The sequence below is a fragment of the Periplaneta americana genome, chromosome 9 (assembly GCF_040183065.1).
Source record: "Periplaneta americana isolate PAMFEO1 chromosome 9, P.americana_PAMFEO1_priV1, whole genome shotgun sequence".
Taxonomy (NCBI): Eukaryota; Metazoa; Arthropoda; class Insecta; order Blattodea; family Blattidae; genus Periplaneta; species Periplaneta americana.
In genome coordinates this window covers 176,915,873-176,935,923 of record NC_091125.1, presented here as the reverse complement: position 1 = coordinate 176,935,923, position 20,051 = coordinate 176,915,873, and the positions used below count along the sequence as shown (strand labels likewise).

The following is a 20,051-nucleotide window of genomic DNA, read 5'->3' as shown; positions in this document are numbered from 1 at the left end:
AAGATAACCAAGCAAACAAAAGTATTTTGTGATAGCAATTTTCTTATTGCATTACAGCACCTCTTGAATTACAGACAATAAGAAAAACGAATGGCAGATAGGCCTATGTGTTGAACAGACACATTTTATTCATAATCATGGAAAAATTTAAATTGTTGTTCTGTTATTGATTTCTGCTCTATCAATGATGACTTAGTGTGGAGGAATGATGACACTCATAGGATTATTTGTGAAACAGGATTTTCTTTGTTTAGCATCACAAAAGAGTCGATCGTGGATGTGGAGGCAGTTGTGCGCTCGGTGAACACCAGAGTGGAGGGCTGCAGCCAGAAGGCAGTGGAGCTGCACGTGACCCAGCTCTTCGTCGTGTCGGCTGCCAGAGGCCAGCTGCCATTGCAGATCGAAGACGCAGCACGCCCTGTAAAGGAGGATGAGGTAGGCTACACAAGAAGAGAGTTACAGAAATTAATATAGTTTATTTTTGGATAGTACAGAGGTAAAATGAGATTCACTAAATGTACAGTGAGCATGTTTTCAGGTGTGAGTTTTGACCAGAACACTTCATAGTATCATTAATTTCAATATCTAAATAAAATTTTTATTGAACACTTTTTACCATTTAATTTCACTTTATGTTCACATTCTTTTCTTTTTGATAAACCGCATTTTCCTCAAGCTACATAACAAACTACAGTAATCATCATCATCATCATCTGCCTGTCAAGTACTAGTCCTATTTCTCCGCCATCTTTGGAATGATCTTCCCCTGGTGATGTACTGTAGATCTGTTATCCTATCCTGCATTCTGTTATAATCAGGGATATTCTGCTACAGAGTATTTTGAGTTCGAAAAGCCAACTGATACAAACAAAATACAGTGAAACCAGTTATGCTGTAACTCGCTATTATTGATGTGAGAAGGAAAATTTTCTGCATGTAAAAATTGTTTTCTTCGCTCTCTTGCCTATGGCTTCAAGAGCTGCTTCACACAGATTGCCGCTGGCAGCAACAAGCACTGTACCAGTATAATCTAAATACTGTGTGCCTGATTAAACATTATATGTCGTGACTACCCACTAAGCTGTAAGTAATTAAACATTATATGTCGTGACTACCCACTAAGCTGTGATAGTGAACTGAGATGAAATATATGTTTAAACCTTAATCCATTATTCTTTGTATTTTACTTTTGCTAAATGGAATGTGAATCCCATTATTTTTTTTTTACCTGTGAACACCAGCAGTGTGCTCTGCAGTAATGTACAGCAACCTGATAGACTTAGGCTGGTATTCATAGTCGACACTTTATATCACCACTTTGCAAAGTGACACTTTTGACTAAAGTGGCTATTTCATATTAGTGGTATTCATAGACGATTGAAGAAGTGCACTTCACAAAGTGTCACTTTACGCCAGCAAAGTGTAGAGTTACAATTTGGTTGGTAATAGAAGTCCCACAATGCCTTTCAAAACAAGTGAACAAACAATAACAAATTAATGACGTATAACCTACAAATTACAATGCTTGTGATTTGAATTGGGAGCCTATTGATTGCGCGAGGAAGAAAATATATATTTAAAGTTGTTTTATTTCAGTTTCTAGTTTTTGTTGCCGATAGTTTAGATTATTTCAGTCAGTTCAGATATATAACATTTTATTAAATAGTTAGTGATACTGCTGGTGAAATTAGGTTAGGTTTTGTACAGTACATAACTGATCCATTAATTTATATAGTTAGATTAGGTTCTGTACATATCTTTTTCATTAAATTAAGTTAGATTTTGTATGTATCCGTTCCACTGATTTATACAGTTCGGTTAGATTTTGTAGCCTACATATCTTCTATTAGTTTATATAGTTAGGTTAAGTTGGACTGAGTAGGTTAAGTTTATATATATAAAATCATTAAATTTATATCATTAGGTTAGGTTTTATATGTATCTGCTTCATTGATATATCGTGTTATTTCCGTTATTTTCATTTTTGTCTTTTTCGTGAATAGTGAATAGAAGTAAAAAAAAGAATGAGATAAACACATTACTACTGCTATTATTATTACTACTACTACTATTTTCTCTCTCTCGTTTCCATTATTGCCTGCTCTTCAGGAATATTTTGAATGCCAAATGTTTCTATAATGCAAAACAAAATAGGCCTAATAGTATGAGATCTCTTTTCATGGTGAGGTTATGACCACATGAACTAGAGACAGTAGATGTATTGCTTACCGGCGTGAAAATATATATTACCGGTATCAAAACAGTAATGATTATATCAACATCAAGATTTAATCTTATCTCAAAATACAGGTAGTCAACAAAAATCAAAATCATTTTAAACCCAATATAATTATGGAATCTGCTTAGAAGGCAGGCACGTGAGGTCTCTCAATGCTAATTTAAAATAATTATGCTACATTAGATTGAAGTTGGTTTAATATTATTTAAGTTAAAAAATTCGTTTCAGTAATAAAAAGTAGGTTATATAGGCATATCTACCTACATATCACTTCATCGAATTGAGGTTATAAATATACGAATGTTACTACAGAAATACCTGAACTATAATATTATATATATATATATATATAAATGTATGGTACATATCTGTAGCATAGAATTTTAATGCAGTCAATAACTGTATTATTGGAGGCACTGGCAAACGTCTATTATTCGTTTTTGTCAACCAGTCATCGAAAATATAAGCAATCTCAATAAGTTTCTTTATCAAATCGAAACCGTTTTTTTTTTAATTCTATATCATTATAAAATTCCACGGGCTTGTCTTCAGGCCTATCTCTAATTTGTACACTGTCCACTAAATGTGCCATCTCTTCCGCACGTTCTAATAATTCGACAACTTCCAAGACGTCCGCCATTTTTATACAAAGTACCACTTTCGGCTCAAAGTGTGGTCGGAACTACACTTTCATCCAAAGTGTTCCTTTGCACCAAAGTGTCGACTGTGCAACGGAAAAGTGATACTTTGCGTCTTCCAAAGGACACTTTAATCGAAAGTGTCGACTATGAATACCAGCCTTAAAACTCGTGCTGTTCTGTGTTCTTAACTCTTGACTGGGTCTGACACTGTGGTGCGTTACTGATATAGGCCTGCTGCAAGGAAGCATTACTGTGGTGTTACCCACTGAAAGACCAGGTAAGTGTAGTAAGTGTACTTAAGAGATTTTAATTTGACATAACAGATTAAAAAGCTGAACTTTACTTAAAGAAATGCAGAATAGGAAAGTAACAGAGTTGATGGAATTACCGGTGAATTAGTGAAATGCTTGGGTGAAGACAAGAAGGAAATTCTATCATTATGTTAGGAAATATATGAGAAGGGCGAATGGCCTGAGAATTTCACGGAGACAGTGTTGCTGCCAATAGTAAAGAAAAATAATGCCATGAAATGACTTCAGGACTATCAGCCTAATATCGCACTCGGCAAAGATTCTCCTGCAAATACTGAATCGACGTTTATATTCTAAGATAAAAGGAGTGTTGGAAGAAGAACAGTTAGACTTCAGAAAAGGAAAAGATACAATAGATGCAATAGAACTTCTACGAACAATCGGCGAAAGATACTTAGAGATGAATAAAGATGTGTACAAAAGGTTGGATAAAAAGTAATGGGAACAGTTACATTTTTCTGACATGGCTTTATTCACAGGGGTACAGCATTTACTTACCTTCAATATAGTCGCCCCCTTACTTATCACCCTTTTGCCAAATGTTTGGAAGACGTCGTACACCATCAGCGCATCCATTTTTGCTGTTGTTTCATATTGACTGCCCTATCATGGATAAGCTCATCTCTGGTATTGTACCGGGTCCCTCGCAGTGGTTCTTTCACTTTGACAAAAAGATCGTAATCGCATGGACGCATATCAGGTGAGTACAGTGGATGTTCCAGAATCTCCCATTGCCAGCGGCGCAAGAGGTCCTTGACAGCAGCAGCGGTGTCATGAAGACTGGTGGGGTTCTGTACCACCAAGTGTCGTCGTTTCCTCCTGAGTGCTGGACGAAGGTGGTGCTGCAGGAACCTGCAGTAGTAGTCCGCGTTTACCGTCTGCCTTGGAGGTACAGCGTGGTGCAGTATTACCCCATTAATGTCATACGCTACTTTGTGTAGGACGCACTTTCTTTGGACGAGGAGAACCAGGATGCTTCCATTCATTTGATTGGCGTTTCAAGTTTGGTTTGTACGAGCAAGCCCAGGTTTCGTCCATAGCGACGATTCGTCCAAGAAAGTCGTCACCTTCCCTTTGGTACCGGTCCAACAAGGCCTGTGCGACTGCAAAGCGGAAATTTTGCGGTAACCCAGAATGTCGTGCAGACAAACTCAGACTTCCGCTGCTAACTCACGTGCAGTCCACCCAACGGGGAAGCAAGGAGTTGAACTGTGTTGTTCTCCACATGGGGTCATCCTGTACAGAGATTGCCCTGAATGGCATCCCTGCCTTCCCGGAACACTTTAACCCATCGTGCCACTGTGCGATATGGCAACACTGCATCGCCACATGCTTCACGCACATTCTTGTGGACTACGACCTTGTGCCATTTCAATTTTGATCCAAGAACATTACTCTAGTTTTGTAAACATGGTCTTAGGGCGCTCGCACTATCCCTATGAAAGTCAACGTTCTACACACTGCAGTAGATGGACGCCGCTGGCTGCACTAACTCATCTAACAGTCCTTGTTCATGTCCACACAGCTGGCAGCTCCCGAACGCACCATCGTCACGTGACAGCAGTGTTGCCATAACTTTTTATCCAGCCCTTGTATATAGTATTTGTGAACCTCGAAATGACATTCAACAGAATGGATTGGAATAAACTGATGGACATCCTGAAGAAAGTAGGTGTGGATTGGAGAGAGAGAAGGCTGTTCAGTAACCTTTCTATGAAACGAGTTAAAGGCAGGACGAAAGAAGAAATGTCAGAGGGAAGTGGAACAGGGGTAGGAGTACAAGTATGCCTTCATCACCACTCTGTTCAACATGTACTTGGAGGATTTAATGAACTGCATTTCAGAGCATGAGAGGGGCGGTGGTAGGAAGAAGAAGAATAAAATGCGTAAGATTTGCTGGTGATAAGTTGTTAGCAGAAGAGGATACGATACTGAGAGATACGCTATGCTACTGGAGCTAACAGACAGCTGTGAACAATGTGGGATGAAGATAAATGCAGACTAGACGAATACCATGGTTATTGAAAGAAAAAAAAAAAAGGTAAAGATGCGAATTCAAAATGATGAATTGGAACAAGTGGACAGTCTCAAATAATTGGGGTGTACTATAATCAGTAACATAAGTTGTTGCCAGGAAGTCAAAAGGAGGATAGCAATGGCAAAGGAAGCTCTTAATAAGAAAAGAAAATAGCATCTACTGTGGACCTCTGGAAAAAGAACTAATGAAGAGAGTAGTGAAGTGCTTTGTGTGCAGTGTGGCATTGTATGGGACAGAAACATGGACATTATGACGAAGTGAAGAGAAACAACTAGAGGCATTTGAAATTTGTACATGGAGAAAAATAGATCAGGTGAAATGGACAGAGTAAAATATGAAATCATGCTAGAAAGAGTGGATGAAGAAAGAATAAGCTGAAACTGATGATAAAGAGAGAGAGGAATTGGCAGCGTCTCTGGCTGAGAAGAAACTGCCTACCAAAGGATGCATGGAAGAAATGGTAAATGGGAGAAAGGTTTGGGGCAGAAGAAGATATCAGATGATAAACAACATTAAGATAATTTATGCATCATATGCAGAGACTTAAGAGGTAGGCAGAAAATAGGGAAGATTGAAAAATGTTGGGTTTGCAGTGAAAGACCTGCGCTTGGACAGAAAACTAAGGATGAATTACCAGTGGAGTGATAACTGTGGCTGCAAGTGCTAAGAGAAAGACTTTTACCGTAGAAGAAAATCAATGTGCATAAATTTGATACAAACAAATGTAACTTTTTGTTAGTCTTTGCACATTACCTCTTCGAAGACTATCTCCTTTCCTACTGTCCACCACTTGGTCTCCAGTGTTTACTTATCAGCATAAGAGTAGGTGTGTTCAATCTCAAACAATAAGCTTGGAGTGCAAGTGATCTGTTTATATTTTCCGGTCATTTCTGAGCATGAGGTTACACAAATGATAAATGTCTCCATGGCAACACATCACAACGTTGAACACAAATGTACATAAATGACAAATGTAAACTAGTCTCCATGACAACACATAAATTCCATTGAACCCTTATTAATTAATAAACTTCGTCTACCTAAACACTCATAAGAATTACTACTCAAACAAAATAAACCAGAAGAACATAAACATGTGATCCACAAATTCCACCAATAACAATTCCTATATGAGCTGCAATTAATAGCTTCAAGTCAGTGTGACATATACAAATTAAAGTAACTACACCACTAACCAATCTAATATAATTAAATACAGAAAAAGTAACTAATATTACAAATAAACCATAACATGGCCATCAGTTGATGGATTGTACCTTGAACTGGGTTGAGTGTAAACTTTCATTAATAACTGAAAAACGAAGGATTTTCGGACACATGTTTATGTGGACTTTCTTTCTTGTTCTGGTGTAAGGAACTCGCCCCCAAAGTTTGTAGAAGTATTTTTTATATATCCTATATAGGCTCTGTACTTTTTGTTTCTGAATACAACTTATGTCTTTCCGCTTAAGTTTTCTAAGTCAGGACTGAATGGAGACAATAGTATCTGATATATTTTTAGAAGAATTAACTTCCTACATAGGAAATACAGCAATTTGCTTTATCGCTCTGCTTTTTTGTGCTATTATCATTTGCTTTGGTTTATGGTCTGAGATAGCATACTGTATAGAAAACTTTCATTTGGCTGTTATGAAATTTGTCACCACCATACATGGTGCCTATATTAAAACATGAAACAAACTTGAAGTGGTTACATTAACCCATTAAATGTTTTCTGTCTCTTCATGTAAACTTGTGTCCCTGGTTGTGTATCAGCAAGCATTTTCTGTCACAATCCTCCCAGCTATTATCTTCCACTACTTCTCCCTCTTTATTTGATATCTCCATCTTGCTCCAGGTCTTCCAACACTTTCAGTGCCTTCTTTGCTAATCCCTCATAACATGCCCAGACCATCTGATTCTGTTTTCCTCCATTATATCCCGCAATTTTGCAATTCCCAAAATATTTCTTATATCTTCATTTTTATATCTTTTCGTGTTTTCTGTGCTATACTTGTAAGGAATTTCATCTGTTGCATGAATTCTACTCTGATCTTTTTTTTTTTTGTCATAGCACAACTTTCCTCTGTGGTCAAAACTGGTTTAAAATATGAATTATACATGATTTTCTTGCACTTTTCAGGTTATGTCTCCATTCGAAGTAAACCTTTCACTTGTTGGTTACATCTACCACTATACTGTATTCTTCTAGTAATTCATTCATTCATTCATTTAGTATTCTGCCCAAGGGCAGGTCTTTCACTGCAAACCCAGCTTTCTCCAATCTTTCCTATTTTCTGCCTTCCTCTTTGTCTCATATGATCCATATATCTTAATGTTGTCTATCATCTGATATCTTCTTCTGCCCCAAATTCTTCTCCCGTTTATCATTCCTTCCAGTGCATCCTTCAGTAGGCAGTTTATTCTCAGCCAGTAACCCAACCAATTCCTTTTCCTCTTCCTGATCAGTTTCAGCTTCATTCTTTCTTCACCCACTCTTTCCAACACAGTTTCATTTCTTATTCTGTCTGTCCACTTCACACGTTCCATTCTTCTTCATATTCACATTTCAAATGCTTCTATTTGCTTTGTCGTAATGTCCATGTTTCTGCCCGATACAATGCCACACTCCACACAAAGGACTTCACTAGTCTCTTCCTTAGTTCTTTTTTCAGAGGTCCGCAGAAGATGCTCTTTTACTATTAAAAGCTTCCTTTGCCATTGCTATCCTCCTTTTCACTTCCTAGCAGCAGCTCATGTTACTGCTAATATACATCCCAAGTATTTGAAGCTGTCCACTTGCTCTACTACCTGATATAGAATTCGCAAGGTTAACTTCTGAATTTTTTCCCTGTGGCCATGGTCTTCGTCTTGTTTGAATTTAGCTTCAGTAGCATATCCTTTTCTTCCAGTAATTTCATGTTTAATTTTACTTCATTATTCATTTCACGTCCCAAATACCTGAAATTTTCTATTTGCTTAAACATTTTTCATTTAATTTAATTCTGAACTTTGACTTTGGTATTCTTGCTATTTTAATTGGTACAGTCTTTTCTTTGTTTATTTTTAATCCGTATTCATTTATTACAGTCTTCCAATTTATCACTTGTCATGCCATCCATATTTAACATGGCAACACTTATGTTGTGTGTTTCAGGATCCAGACAGTCTGCACATTCGGGTAAACCAGGACACGCGGCTAGACAACCGCGTGCTAGACCTCAGGACACCAGCTAACCAGGCAGTCTTTCGTCTCGAGGCTGGAGTGTGCAAGTTGTTCCGTGACATCCTGACAGAGAAGGCGAGTTCATATGCTAGCACATCCCAATTGTTTTATTTCCTCTTCTTCATGCACTTCGTATATTATATGACAAGATTTCATCGAGTAACGTGTTGTAGACACACAATCACTCACGTTGTTAGGTGGTACCTAACATCTGATAATTTTTTATAAATCATAAAATTCATAATGTATTATTTTTTATTGTTTTAATTGTGTGATATTATTTATATTCTTTATTTTATTGAATATGCAAGTATCATAACTCTGCACTCAAAATTGTTATTTGTAAAACATTGTCCTCTTGTAAACAAAACGTAGGCTTAATACAACTAGTGTCACTGTAAATGGCATTTACTGTTCTTGGCCTTCAGCTCCAACATTCTCATCAGACATTTCAGTATCACTTTCAGCTGACTGTTCTGAAGCCGTATCATGGCCGCTGGTATAGAGTGCTGATGATCATTGTCCGATTCCTCTTGTAACCAACTAATTATTTTCGTTTGACTCATGATATCCAGAATAACAATTACACTCACAAGGGAACATTCTCTGCCTATGAACTGCGATTTCTATAAACATTCTCACAATTGCTAAGTTTGAGTCAGTAAATAATCTGGTAATAGTCACTCACTTAGCTTGTCCCTCATTAAAGAAATACAACACGTCTTATACGCCGCTGTTACACGCAACTAACACTGCTCACCTGCCTAGCAACACAGCGCCACTCGAAAACCCATTACTAGCTACAAACAGTATCGAAATAATGATACGATTTTAAGAAATGTATACACACAACCCATATACAATAGTATAATACACATACCTCAATCATTATCTTCTGTAATAATGTGGCTGGTCAGGGCAGAGAGTCCTTTGCAATACAAACATGTCCCAACAGCTGGTTCCTCACATACAAATACTATTTCCAGTACGCAGAATTGTTAGCAGAACATTACTGCAATCGTTTCTGCCAAGCACATACCAGCATGTTTCGGAACAGAACAGAATGCATTTTTAGAATAAAGATTCTATCATATAAATTTTCTGAGTAATTAGTTTGGACCTGAAATAATCTTCTACTCTACGAATCACAAGCTTATAGGCCTACTGTCAAAAAAATTTACGTCTAATGGCTGTATAAACCATGTTGATTTGGATGGGATGATTTCCATACTTAAGAGTTTTTCTATCCAGCAGGTGAATTATTTCCTCATTTGTGAATATATTTGTCCACTCCAGGAATCTAAAAGTAGTAAAGTATCTTTCTGTACATCAGGAATGAAAACTTTCTTCAGTGAAGATTTTACATGGAGTTTAGAGTTTACCTGATGAGCCTAGCGATTACTACAATATTAAAAGGGATTTTCCTCTCTATCATCCCGCGCCGTGGTGTCGTGGCCTAAGGATCTTGCCTAGGACTCGCATTACGGAATGCGCCCTGGTTCGAGTCTTCATGGGGGAAGAAATTTTGTCACGAAATTTCGCCCAGTGTATGGGACTGGTGCCCACCCAGCATTGTAATGCACTTGGGGAGCTACGATAGGTAGCGAAATCCGGTTGCGAAAGCCAGCTATAACGGCTGGGGGGGATCATTGTGCTAACCACACGATACCTCCAGTCTGATTGGATGATCGTCCTTCTCTGCTCGGCATGTGAGCCTGAGGCCCTTCATGGGCTGTAGTGCCACAGATTATTATTATTATTATTATTATTATTATTATTATTATCATCTCTCTATCAGTTGCTTTACTCTAGGACAGTCGTGAACCTAACACACCAGCAGAGGCCATATGACTTTGGATAGTACAGTATAAGAATGTGTTGTGGGTGCTATGAACTGCACTACTGCATGTGTGATGAGACAGTGTCCTGCCAGAAGTCATTTCATGTTCAAAACGAGATTGGTCTATGTTAAACACACTGTCGGAACTGTAATACTGTTCATCAATGGTTTCATTAACATCTTTTACGAATTCATTGGCTTTGTCAATGAGTTTGGATTCATTTTCAATTTCTTTACGAGATATTATTTAGTAATTTTACGTGTGGTGATATGAGTTTTCTTAAATCAATAAATAAATGTTTGTGAGGCACCAAGAGAATAATTCTTTGATCGGCGGGAAAAAGCACATAAATAAAAAAAAAATATAATAATTTTTCAGGAGAGACTTTTTTAAATTTACTCTTAACTGAATATAAGTATAATAATGAAATTCATGAATGTTGGTTAAAGTAAGACCCTTTTCAATTTAACATACAAGAAATTTTATTAAAAAATTATAAAAAATACTTGACTTCTGTGTTTACGTACAACAGGAAAATCTACTTTTTTGACTTATGTGCCTTTCTCCGCCAACCAAAGAATTATATTTTTTTGCGAACATCAATGCCCACTGTTTTAGATTATAGTCATGCACCAGAAGACCTCGTTGGCGCAAAGTTTTAAATGCATCCATCATTTATTATTTTATTGACAACACAAGATGTTTGGGAGGCTTTTTAAAATAACCTACTGCCTTATATACAAAACTAGTGGTGCATCCGAATCTCTTTGCAGTTGATGATATTATTTGCTTGTTTGTTCCTTTTGTGGTCAGTGTTTCCACGTGATCATTAATTTTTCGATATTTATTGATTATATCATCGGTTAAAGTGGTTGTCTGTGCCTTAACTGCAGATGACATTTTGATACACACTGTTGATGGAGATGTGTCTGTGTCATTGGAATTCACTGTCTACATCACAACTGCACCTCTATATTGATGTTTATCCTGAATCAGGTCAAGTAGTTCATAAGTGAAAGAATGACTATCAATACCGTCTTCCTTAGTTCACTGTATTTTGAATTGACTAGATTCTTTAGAATGTGTATGATATTGCCTGGAGTAATAGATCTCATTTTTGGAAACTAAAATAGGGAAAATAAAAGCAAATACTCTCAAATACCCAAATTAGGATAACGCACAAACATAATAATAATTCTTATAGACGCTTCCAAACTAAATTGAATGTCTTATCACTTTTGTATTCTTCAAACTTTATATACCAAACGACCACTTGTTCTCATAGCACCGCTTCAACATTATTCATCAGAAGACACTAACATACAACTTACAGTACCACAACTGGAACCCCCTCTCAAATACACAGCTACAGACATTATTTGAAGGTCACATACCGGTACCTACAGTACGAACGAATTCATAGCGTGCCATGTTGCATGTAAGAACAGCGTATAAGACGTGAAATTAAATACGTTATATTTCCTTAATGAGCGAAAAGCTAGGTGAGTGACTATTACCAGATTATTTACTGACTCAAACCTGGCAATTGTGAGAATTTTTTATTGAAATCGCAACATAGGTAGAGTACAATTCTTTTATTGAGTGATATTAATTGAGAGAGCATTTTAGTTATTTCTGCTGTTTGAGATGAAGGTGTGTGTTTAGAGACTATTGATAGAATAGCTGCTTTGGAGTCTGACAATATAACTGCATTCTTAAATTTATTGATGTGGCATAGAAGATTCCTGAGACTTTCACTTATTGCAACGATCTGTAGCTGCATTTAGATTGGCAACAGTCCATGATTGTTTGGCCAAACACCTGCATAGAATTGGAATATATCAGTCCCCTAACTGCCCATTGTGCAACTCAAACCAAGAAATGGATTCGGAAATCCTCAAAATCTGTGCTTCAATGGCTGGCCATGATAGTGTCTTTGAAAAATATTTGAGTGCAAGAGGTCAAATGACATTATTGTCAAATGCCTGGCATTAGAAAACAACAACAACAACTTCTATTCGGAAACAGCTCACTGTACACTCGTCTTGCTTCTCGTGAATTGCTTTCTGTTGCATATGAAGTGCATATCCGTATATTCATGTTTGAGTAAACCTATCATACTATACAAAACAACTGAAGCCCACTGAACTAATGACAGAAGGAATGTGTACTTACGAAGCGTGGTGACAGCAGGCATTACAACAGCGACGATTTCTCCATCAAAACTTGTTGTTCCATATCCAAGAGATCTATAAAGTGAGAAGAGACAGCACGTAACACCTGCACCGGCACCTTGTTCTCTGGAGTCATGGAATATTGGGTCCTTATTTCGTCGAGGATGCTGCAGTAAACCAGGAACTGTACAGAGACCTCGTTATTAGCCCATTCATGCGGGATTTGCGCCGTTTTTGTCGCGCCAGAAACTTAACCCTTCAACGACAGTGGATGCAGCAAGATTGAAGTACAGCCCACACTGCAGGAGAGTCACCTACCCTTCTGCAACGACACTTTGGAGATCACCTAATTCCTCGTGGAACTCCTTTCCTGTACCCTTCCTGCTCCTGGATCTCACGACCCTAGATGCCTACATGTTGAAAGAATCAGTTTCCAACACAGATGACCCACCTACAAATATTCCCGACTAACACGAGAAGATAACAACCTTTGTTCATTGACACGTTCAATATCTCCAGAAACGTGATGGTACACATTTTGAACACATACTGTACCAACGCAGTTAAATAACATTTCAGTGTCACATATTGTATTTACATATAGATTTAATGGAACAGTGTGAGAAAGAAATAACACATTTTCTAATGCCACAGGGCTTTGTCGAGATCCATACTCCGAAGATAATCCCTGCAGCTAGCGAGGGTGGAGCCAATGTGTTCACAGTGTCTTACTTCAAAGGCTCTGCCTACCTCGCCCAAAGTCCACAGCTGTACAAGCAGATGGCAATAGCAGCCGACTTTGACAGAGTGTTCACTGTCGGAGCTGGTAAGTGTCTCTACTCGACTTTGCTTACTTTCTGGTGTTGAGAACATCACCTCAGAATGAGTGTTGGATATTGCAGTGTTCCGGGCAGAAGACAGCAACACTCATCGCCACCTCACAGAGTTTGTGGGCCTGGACCTGGAAATGGCATTCAAGTATCACTATCACGAGGTCGTCGGTACCATTGGCGATACCTTCACGCAGATGTTCAAGGGACTGCGTGACAGCTACACTGATGAGATTGCCATGGTAGGGCAGCAGTTCCAGGTGGAGCCATTCAAGTTCCTGGACCCCCCACTGCGACTGGAGTTCTCGACTGCAGTGGCAATGCTGCGTGAGGCAGGCATCAGCATGGGCGAGGAGGACGACCTGAGCACGCCCGACGAGAAGCTGCTGGGGCGACTCGTCAGAGCGAAGGTGAGCATTGCTGCATTCCATCGAGTACCTTCTTTCCCAAGTAAAACGCGTTTTTCTTGCTGAATATGTGATTTTCTGACAAATTTCCAGAACACCACTTCCACATAATCCAGAATTCCGTAACAGGCTTTGTGGAGAAAGTCAAACAGACAAGACAGGCTACTATGATACAGGCTCTGTCAAAATCATTACATACGAGTACATTAGCACGAGTCTTGCAACAGCATATAGAGCACTTGAAAGGGAATGAAAATTGTGGTGGCAGAACAAGAACTGAAAGGTTACTTCTACACAGACGAGGTCTCATCACCAATACATGTTCACTGCTGTGGAGTAACAGTTAGTATGTGAAACAGTGAGGCATGGTTCAAATCCTGGTTGGAGTTTTTTCCCGAGATTTTCTCTCCTCGAGCACTTGAAGCAGAATTGCTGAGTAACTTTCGGGATTTGACCTCGGACCTATTAATTTCAACTTCATCTATCATCTTCAATAGTTTCAGGTCTACCGGAGATTCTGTAAACGTGATGCCATGACTCGCCTACAGATGAAGTCTGTCTGAGGGAGCAGCAGATTACAGCAGACCAGAGCTGTGTAGCTCCCTCAGACAGATGGCACCACAGTGAATCACAATATCTATGGTGCAGCGATCTTCAGGTCAGTGTAGGATGCAGCAGGATGTAGTACATGATTTGAGAACAGATGCTATCGATCTGCAGAATATAAACACGGAGACTCCATCAGATTGGATGCTGTAACTGAATTACTAGGAGACGTTATCAGTCCCAACCCAAGGTCGCAATGAATCTTTGTTTGTCGATCGCTGTTTACTTCATTGGAATATGTCGTTTAGTTTAGAAATTACAGGCACGATGAAACTGGCCCCAAAATATGTCAATTAACTTTCTGAGATGGCTTTAACACAAGAAATAGACGTACTCACGTCAAACATACGGTGTTTGTAGGTTCATATACGTCCTTTTTCTCTTTGTCGACTTTCATTTAATAGTTCTACTGAATAGTATGGTCGGTATTGTTAGCTTCAGCTCTTGCTCGATTAATTGCGATAATGTCATGACGGTTGCTATCCTCAGCAAGACAGTGAACCTCCAGTCCTTGGCCTTATCGCGCATGTGATTCCCAGCACATGCAGAAGTGTGAGCAATGGTTTGTGGTGGAGGTGCATACAGGTGCAACCAAAGCAGTAATCCATTCATCTATAACTTGATTGGTTTTCCTTTGTCTTAGCTGTTGTTACTTCGTGGAATATTTCACGGGTGTTCATGTAAAGAGGGTTAAGTATGAATTGGCTAAAGCGGGATAAGTAAAGATTTCAACCCTCCACGATTAGTTCTGTCTTGTGTTAAAAGGTTAAATCATGCTTCCATCCATGATGCAGTTACAGTGCTCTGTATTTTGTGACAAAGGGGTTTTGTTCAGTACCAAAGGAGAGAAGCTTACATACCTTACAATTTGATTTAACTCCCTTTACACGAGCACCCGCGAGGCCTACTCCTCTGCCCTTGTGAGGATAACCACACCATGTGAAGCACTCTTATTCTCTGAGATGTTTTCTTAATTGTGGAACAGTTTTTGTCTCCTTCAGATCTGATGGTCACTCTCAGTGTTAACGTAGGGCTGATCAAGATTTATAAGTTTATTATTTATATTGAGTTGTTGCAATATACTTATGGCTTGCTATTAGGTGTGTCACCAAATGATTGGAGAATTTAATTGACAAGCAGGGGGGCAGATAAAAAAGTTATTTTTTTTCTTCTACCATGTTAATAATATCAAAACAAGTACTTATACAAATTTTGGCAATGAGCACAATTACGAGGGCCGTCCAGAAAGTTAATTTACCTGGAGACGTTTATAGAAAGAAAACACAATTTCACGGAGAGATTTATTGGAACAGATACAGCAATTGTTGAGCTATTTGACATACTGTGGGATCAGTTTTCTAGCACAGTGTCGTAGAAGTCTGGCCTGGGATCGGAACCAGCATGTGACAGCCGTCAGCGCCTCTGTTGATCCCACCGTATGACAAATGTCTCAGTTCCGATGGGGAATATGTTTAAAAATAGCTCAACAATTGCTGTATCTGTTCAAATAAATCTTTCCATGAAATTGAGTTTTATTTATGCAAATGGCCCCAGGGAAACTTACTTTCGGGAAGGCCCTTGCAATTGTGCTCATGGTCAAAATTTGTATAAGCACTTGTTTTGACATTATTAACATGGTGGAAGAAAAAAGAGAATGTGTGCTTGTGAGCTCCTAATCATGTTAGATCTATTTGAAAAGGGAATATCAGAGCTGGTTTGTAACGATTAGTTTTTGCTGATCCTGTAGATGTGATTGATTCCAAGTTCTTTTTGCAATTTTCAGAATTTGGTTGAATTGGCAGCCCCAAGTATTTCACTTCATCATCAGCTGTGGTCCATTTACTGTCTGAGAAGACAGTCAATTTTATCTTTATTAATATTCATTGCAGTTGATTCTCAAATCAATTTCTTGCAGAAGCTTGACAGTTTATACCTGTAAGATTCTGTGATGGTGCTCATTTAAGAATGGTTTGTGCTTAAGTTAAACAGGTAAAGCGAGAGTGGGTCACCTTGCATTACTCGATAGAGTGGGTCTGAATGCCACTAAGTTGAATAGGGAGGCTGATCCAATACTTTCGAGTTGAACTTTTGAAGTTTGGTCGCAGTTCGACGTGCTGTATGCGGCCGGGCCTTGTCATGCAGGAAAATCACCCCAGAGCTCAACATGCCACGACGTTTGTTTTGCATGGCCCTTTTCAAGTTTGTAGTGTGTTACAGTAACATACCGCACCCAGTCTCATCTCCTGTCACAATCTGATCGAGAAAAACATCACCTTCTCTTTCGTAATGCTCAAGAAAGGACAGTGCTGCTCCCATCTGCTGAGTCTTTTGTTCCTCAGAAAGGAGTTTAGGCACCCATCTGGCAGAAAATTTCCGGTAGCCCAAATCTTTGGTAATCACTTTGTACAGAAGAGTACAACTAATGTGTAGAAAATCCTCACTAAGCTCCGACATGGTGAACCTGCGGTTTGCTCTAACCTTTTCGTCAACCAAACGAATCAGATCTGCATTCACGATACTCGGTCGACCACTTCTCTCTTCATCATGGACATTGGTTCGCCAATTTTTTTAACATACGGCACCATTGTTTTACAACACCTTCACTCATTACATCTGGCTCATAAACTTCACAAAGTTGGCGATGGATTTCACTAGCTTTACAGTTTTTGGCCACAAGAAATCTTATTACAGAACGTACCTCACACCTGGAGGACTTGCGATTGCAGCACACATTTTGACAGCACGTGGCTCAGAGAGGAACAAAGACACGACCTTGACTCTACCGCTGCTCGACGTGTACTGCTTCAAGGTACCTCCACCGCAAGAGCGGCGCCACTGTCCCTGTTGTTACACACGCAATATGAAAACGGAAGTTACTTTATGAATAGCCCTCGTATATATATATTTACTGTGGTCATCTCCGCATGAGTTGCAGACATGTTGTGCTGTGAAGGGAACACAATATGCTTTACCCATCCTGCTCATTTTAAGATCTTTCAAAAAACTAGTAGAAATTACAAAATGAAAGATCATTTGGAGAACAGAAAACGCCACTTTCCGTGAAATATTTGAAATCCATTTCTGCAGCTTGGTAATGAGAAAGTGAAAGCGTTTTCATTCTGCTTGCATAATACATTATTACAGTTGGAACTCTGTTGCAGTATGACACTGACTTCTACATCCTGGACAAATATCCCTTGGCAGTGCGGCCCTTCTACACGATGCCAGACCCCAAGGACAGTGTGAGTATCACTAGTGCCTGTATGGCCAAATTTTGAAGCTGCACTGTTCTAAGGAGATGTTTTGGTTGCAGAGGAGGTCCAACTCCTATGACATGTTCATGAGAGGGGAGGAGATTCTATCTGGGGCACAGCGGATTCACGACCCGGAGTTCCTCACAGAACGTGCCAAGGTGCATGGCATTGGTATGTATGTGACTTAGAAAAGGCAGTAAATAATAGCTTTGAAATTGTTTTTCGAATTTGAAAATAATCTGTGAGTCTGCTTTCAAATAAAAATGTAATGTTAAGTGTCCAGTTTTGGTTTTATAAATGAAATGTGTCAAGGCGATACTAGGATAGTCCTCCTCCGTGTGTATAGGGCATCGAATGCAAAGTTCGCAGGTAGAACACGGTGGATTTATTGTGGTAATGAGCGTGGAAGAAGAGTAGAGTGCCATCCTGGCCGATTGTTGTTGTATCATATGCGCACATTCATATCCATCTATCTGTGGATGTTGATAATACCAATTGCAACAGTTTTATAATCCCCCAAACCTGCCAAAGACATTTTATGTTACAGAAAGTAATAATCTAACTTGAGAGTCCCTTCTCTTTCTTCTTTCAGACCTGGAGAAGATAAAGTCTTACATAGATTCGTTTCGATTTGGATGTCCGCCACATGCAGGAGGGGGCATTGGACTGGAGCGAGTGGTGATGCTGTACCTGGGACTCGACAACATCCGCAAGACTTCCATGTTCCCACGTGACCCCAAGAGGATCACACCCTGAACTTGTATAGAAATGCAGAAGTAATAAAACCTGAGTTTAGATACTTACACAGTATATGCATTTATCTGAATCGAATCAGTGCTCAAGGCTATTGTCTCTCTCTTCCTCACTCCACAGTAGGTTGTTTAACTTTGCTGTGTTGTTTACCGTTATAAACTGTCATGGTAACAGTTATTGCACCGAACTACTGCAAATTTTCTGTGTAACACTGATTATACACGCACACTCGCTCTTAGATTGTACATATAGTACCTTAGATTTTATGGAAGAAAAAAAGAAACATTGCCAATGTCACCATGAATTCTTCTCTGCTCACAAACTGTATGCATATATATGGTCGATTGGTTCATTTGGGTTGGTTGGTTTGTTTCTAGTGGCTCAGTCCCTGGGATGCATTTGATACCTTATCTCTGTCCGCCAGGCACTAGTTGGAGCTCTGCAGTGGCTTCCTTCTCAAGTAGTTGATGTTTGCCTGAGATGAGACATGTTAGTGCATGGATATTGGTATGTTGTTGTGAGTTGGTGCCATCGTGAGGGGTGACTTTGTGCCATTCGCGCATTTCATAAAAAAACGTAAGGAAGTAGTCTTCAAAACTGTCACAAGGTTTTAAAGATTACTAAACGTAAGGAAGTAGACTTTAAAACCTTGTCACGGTCTTAAAGACTACTTCCTTACATTTTTTTATGAAATGCGCGAATGGCACAAAGTTGCCCCTCGCGACGGTACCATTTTTTTTTTTTTTTTTTTTCTATTTCCTGAGATGCCAGTATGTTAGGGGCTCTACTGAATACATATCATATACTTTTTTCTTCTTCTTCAAATTCTTAAATAATTCAACGAGTTTTCTTGTCTTGCTGTATATTCTTGTGCAGTGTTGTTTGTCAGTGAATCGTGAGGACTGAATTATTGAACATATAAGTCGCCTTCTTCATCAGAATTTGATGTATATTGTCCGACTACTGTGTAATATGAGAAAAGGGACGACTGTATATTTGCTCCTGCTGTATCTGAGCTTTTCATCATGGAGCCATTTGTATACTGTGTGTGTCCCGAAATTCACTCACAGGACAACATAGTGTGAATTCTGGATGAAAATGGAAATTAAAATGTTAGTGACAAAATTTAATCTGAAGAATTTTTAATTGCACAATGTGACAACACTGTTTTTTGCAAATGTTACTCTTATGATCACAGTGCTATCCGTGCACTGCTTTAGAACTAAATGTTCATGGTTCAAGCCATCTCGTTATTTGTTTTTTAATTTTTAATTATTTCTGTAATGTAGGACTTACAGTATTTCTATGTCGCATTATTTCCCTTCATAACTTCGTAATAAATTGTTTATTAATTTCTTGTTATTTTATTGCCTTTCAGTTTATAAACATTACATTACAATAGACTACTAAGACAGTCTGTGTTTTTCAGTGTTGCCCAGTTGTGCAATTAAAAATTCTTCAGACGAAATTTTGTCACTAACATTTTCGTCCAGAATTCACATGATGCTCTGAAAAGTAAGTTTACCGAAAGAATAGTTTTATAGAGTGCAATGTAATTGTATTATATTATTTTTGTAAATGTTGGTCACATCGTTGTGCCTGGCTACACAGCTTCCTGAAGCATCTGTGTTCAGGTGTGCATGTGTTCTTTTACAATGTTTGCCGAGAAGTGTCCTGATTCCCCAGTGCTGACTCAATAAGCAATCCACGATTTGAGGAGATGGGTAATGT

General features: G+C 38.8%; 1 protein-coding gene across 2 annotated transcripts in view; it reads left to right on the top strand.

Annotated features, from left to right (window-relative positions):
• The window catches only part of AspRS (aspartyl-tRNA synthetase), a 30,190-nt gene extending 11,820 nt beyond the window's left edge, over nt 1-18,370 (top strand). For both annotated transcript variants that reach the window (XM_069836505.1, XM_069836506.1), the window contains exons 6-12: nt 255-435; nt 8,387-8,530; nt 13,125-13,296; nt 13,373-13,710; nt 17,475-17,555; nt 17,627-17,738; nt 18,160-18,370. In XM_069836505.1, coding sequence (XP_069692606.1) covers nt 255-435; nt 8,387-8,530; nt 13,125-13,296; nt 13,373-13,710; nt 17,475-17,555; nt 17,627-17,738; nt 18,160-18,323 — 1,192 coding nt within the window. In that variant the 3' untranslated portion in view covers nt 18,324-18,370. The remainder of the gene's footprint in view (nt 1-254; nt 436-8,386; nt 8,531-13,124; nt 13,297-13,372; nt 13,711-17,474; nt 17,556-17,626; nt 17,739-18,159) is intronic.
• Nucleotides 18,371-20,051: the final 1,681 nt, after the last annotated feature.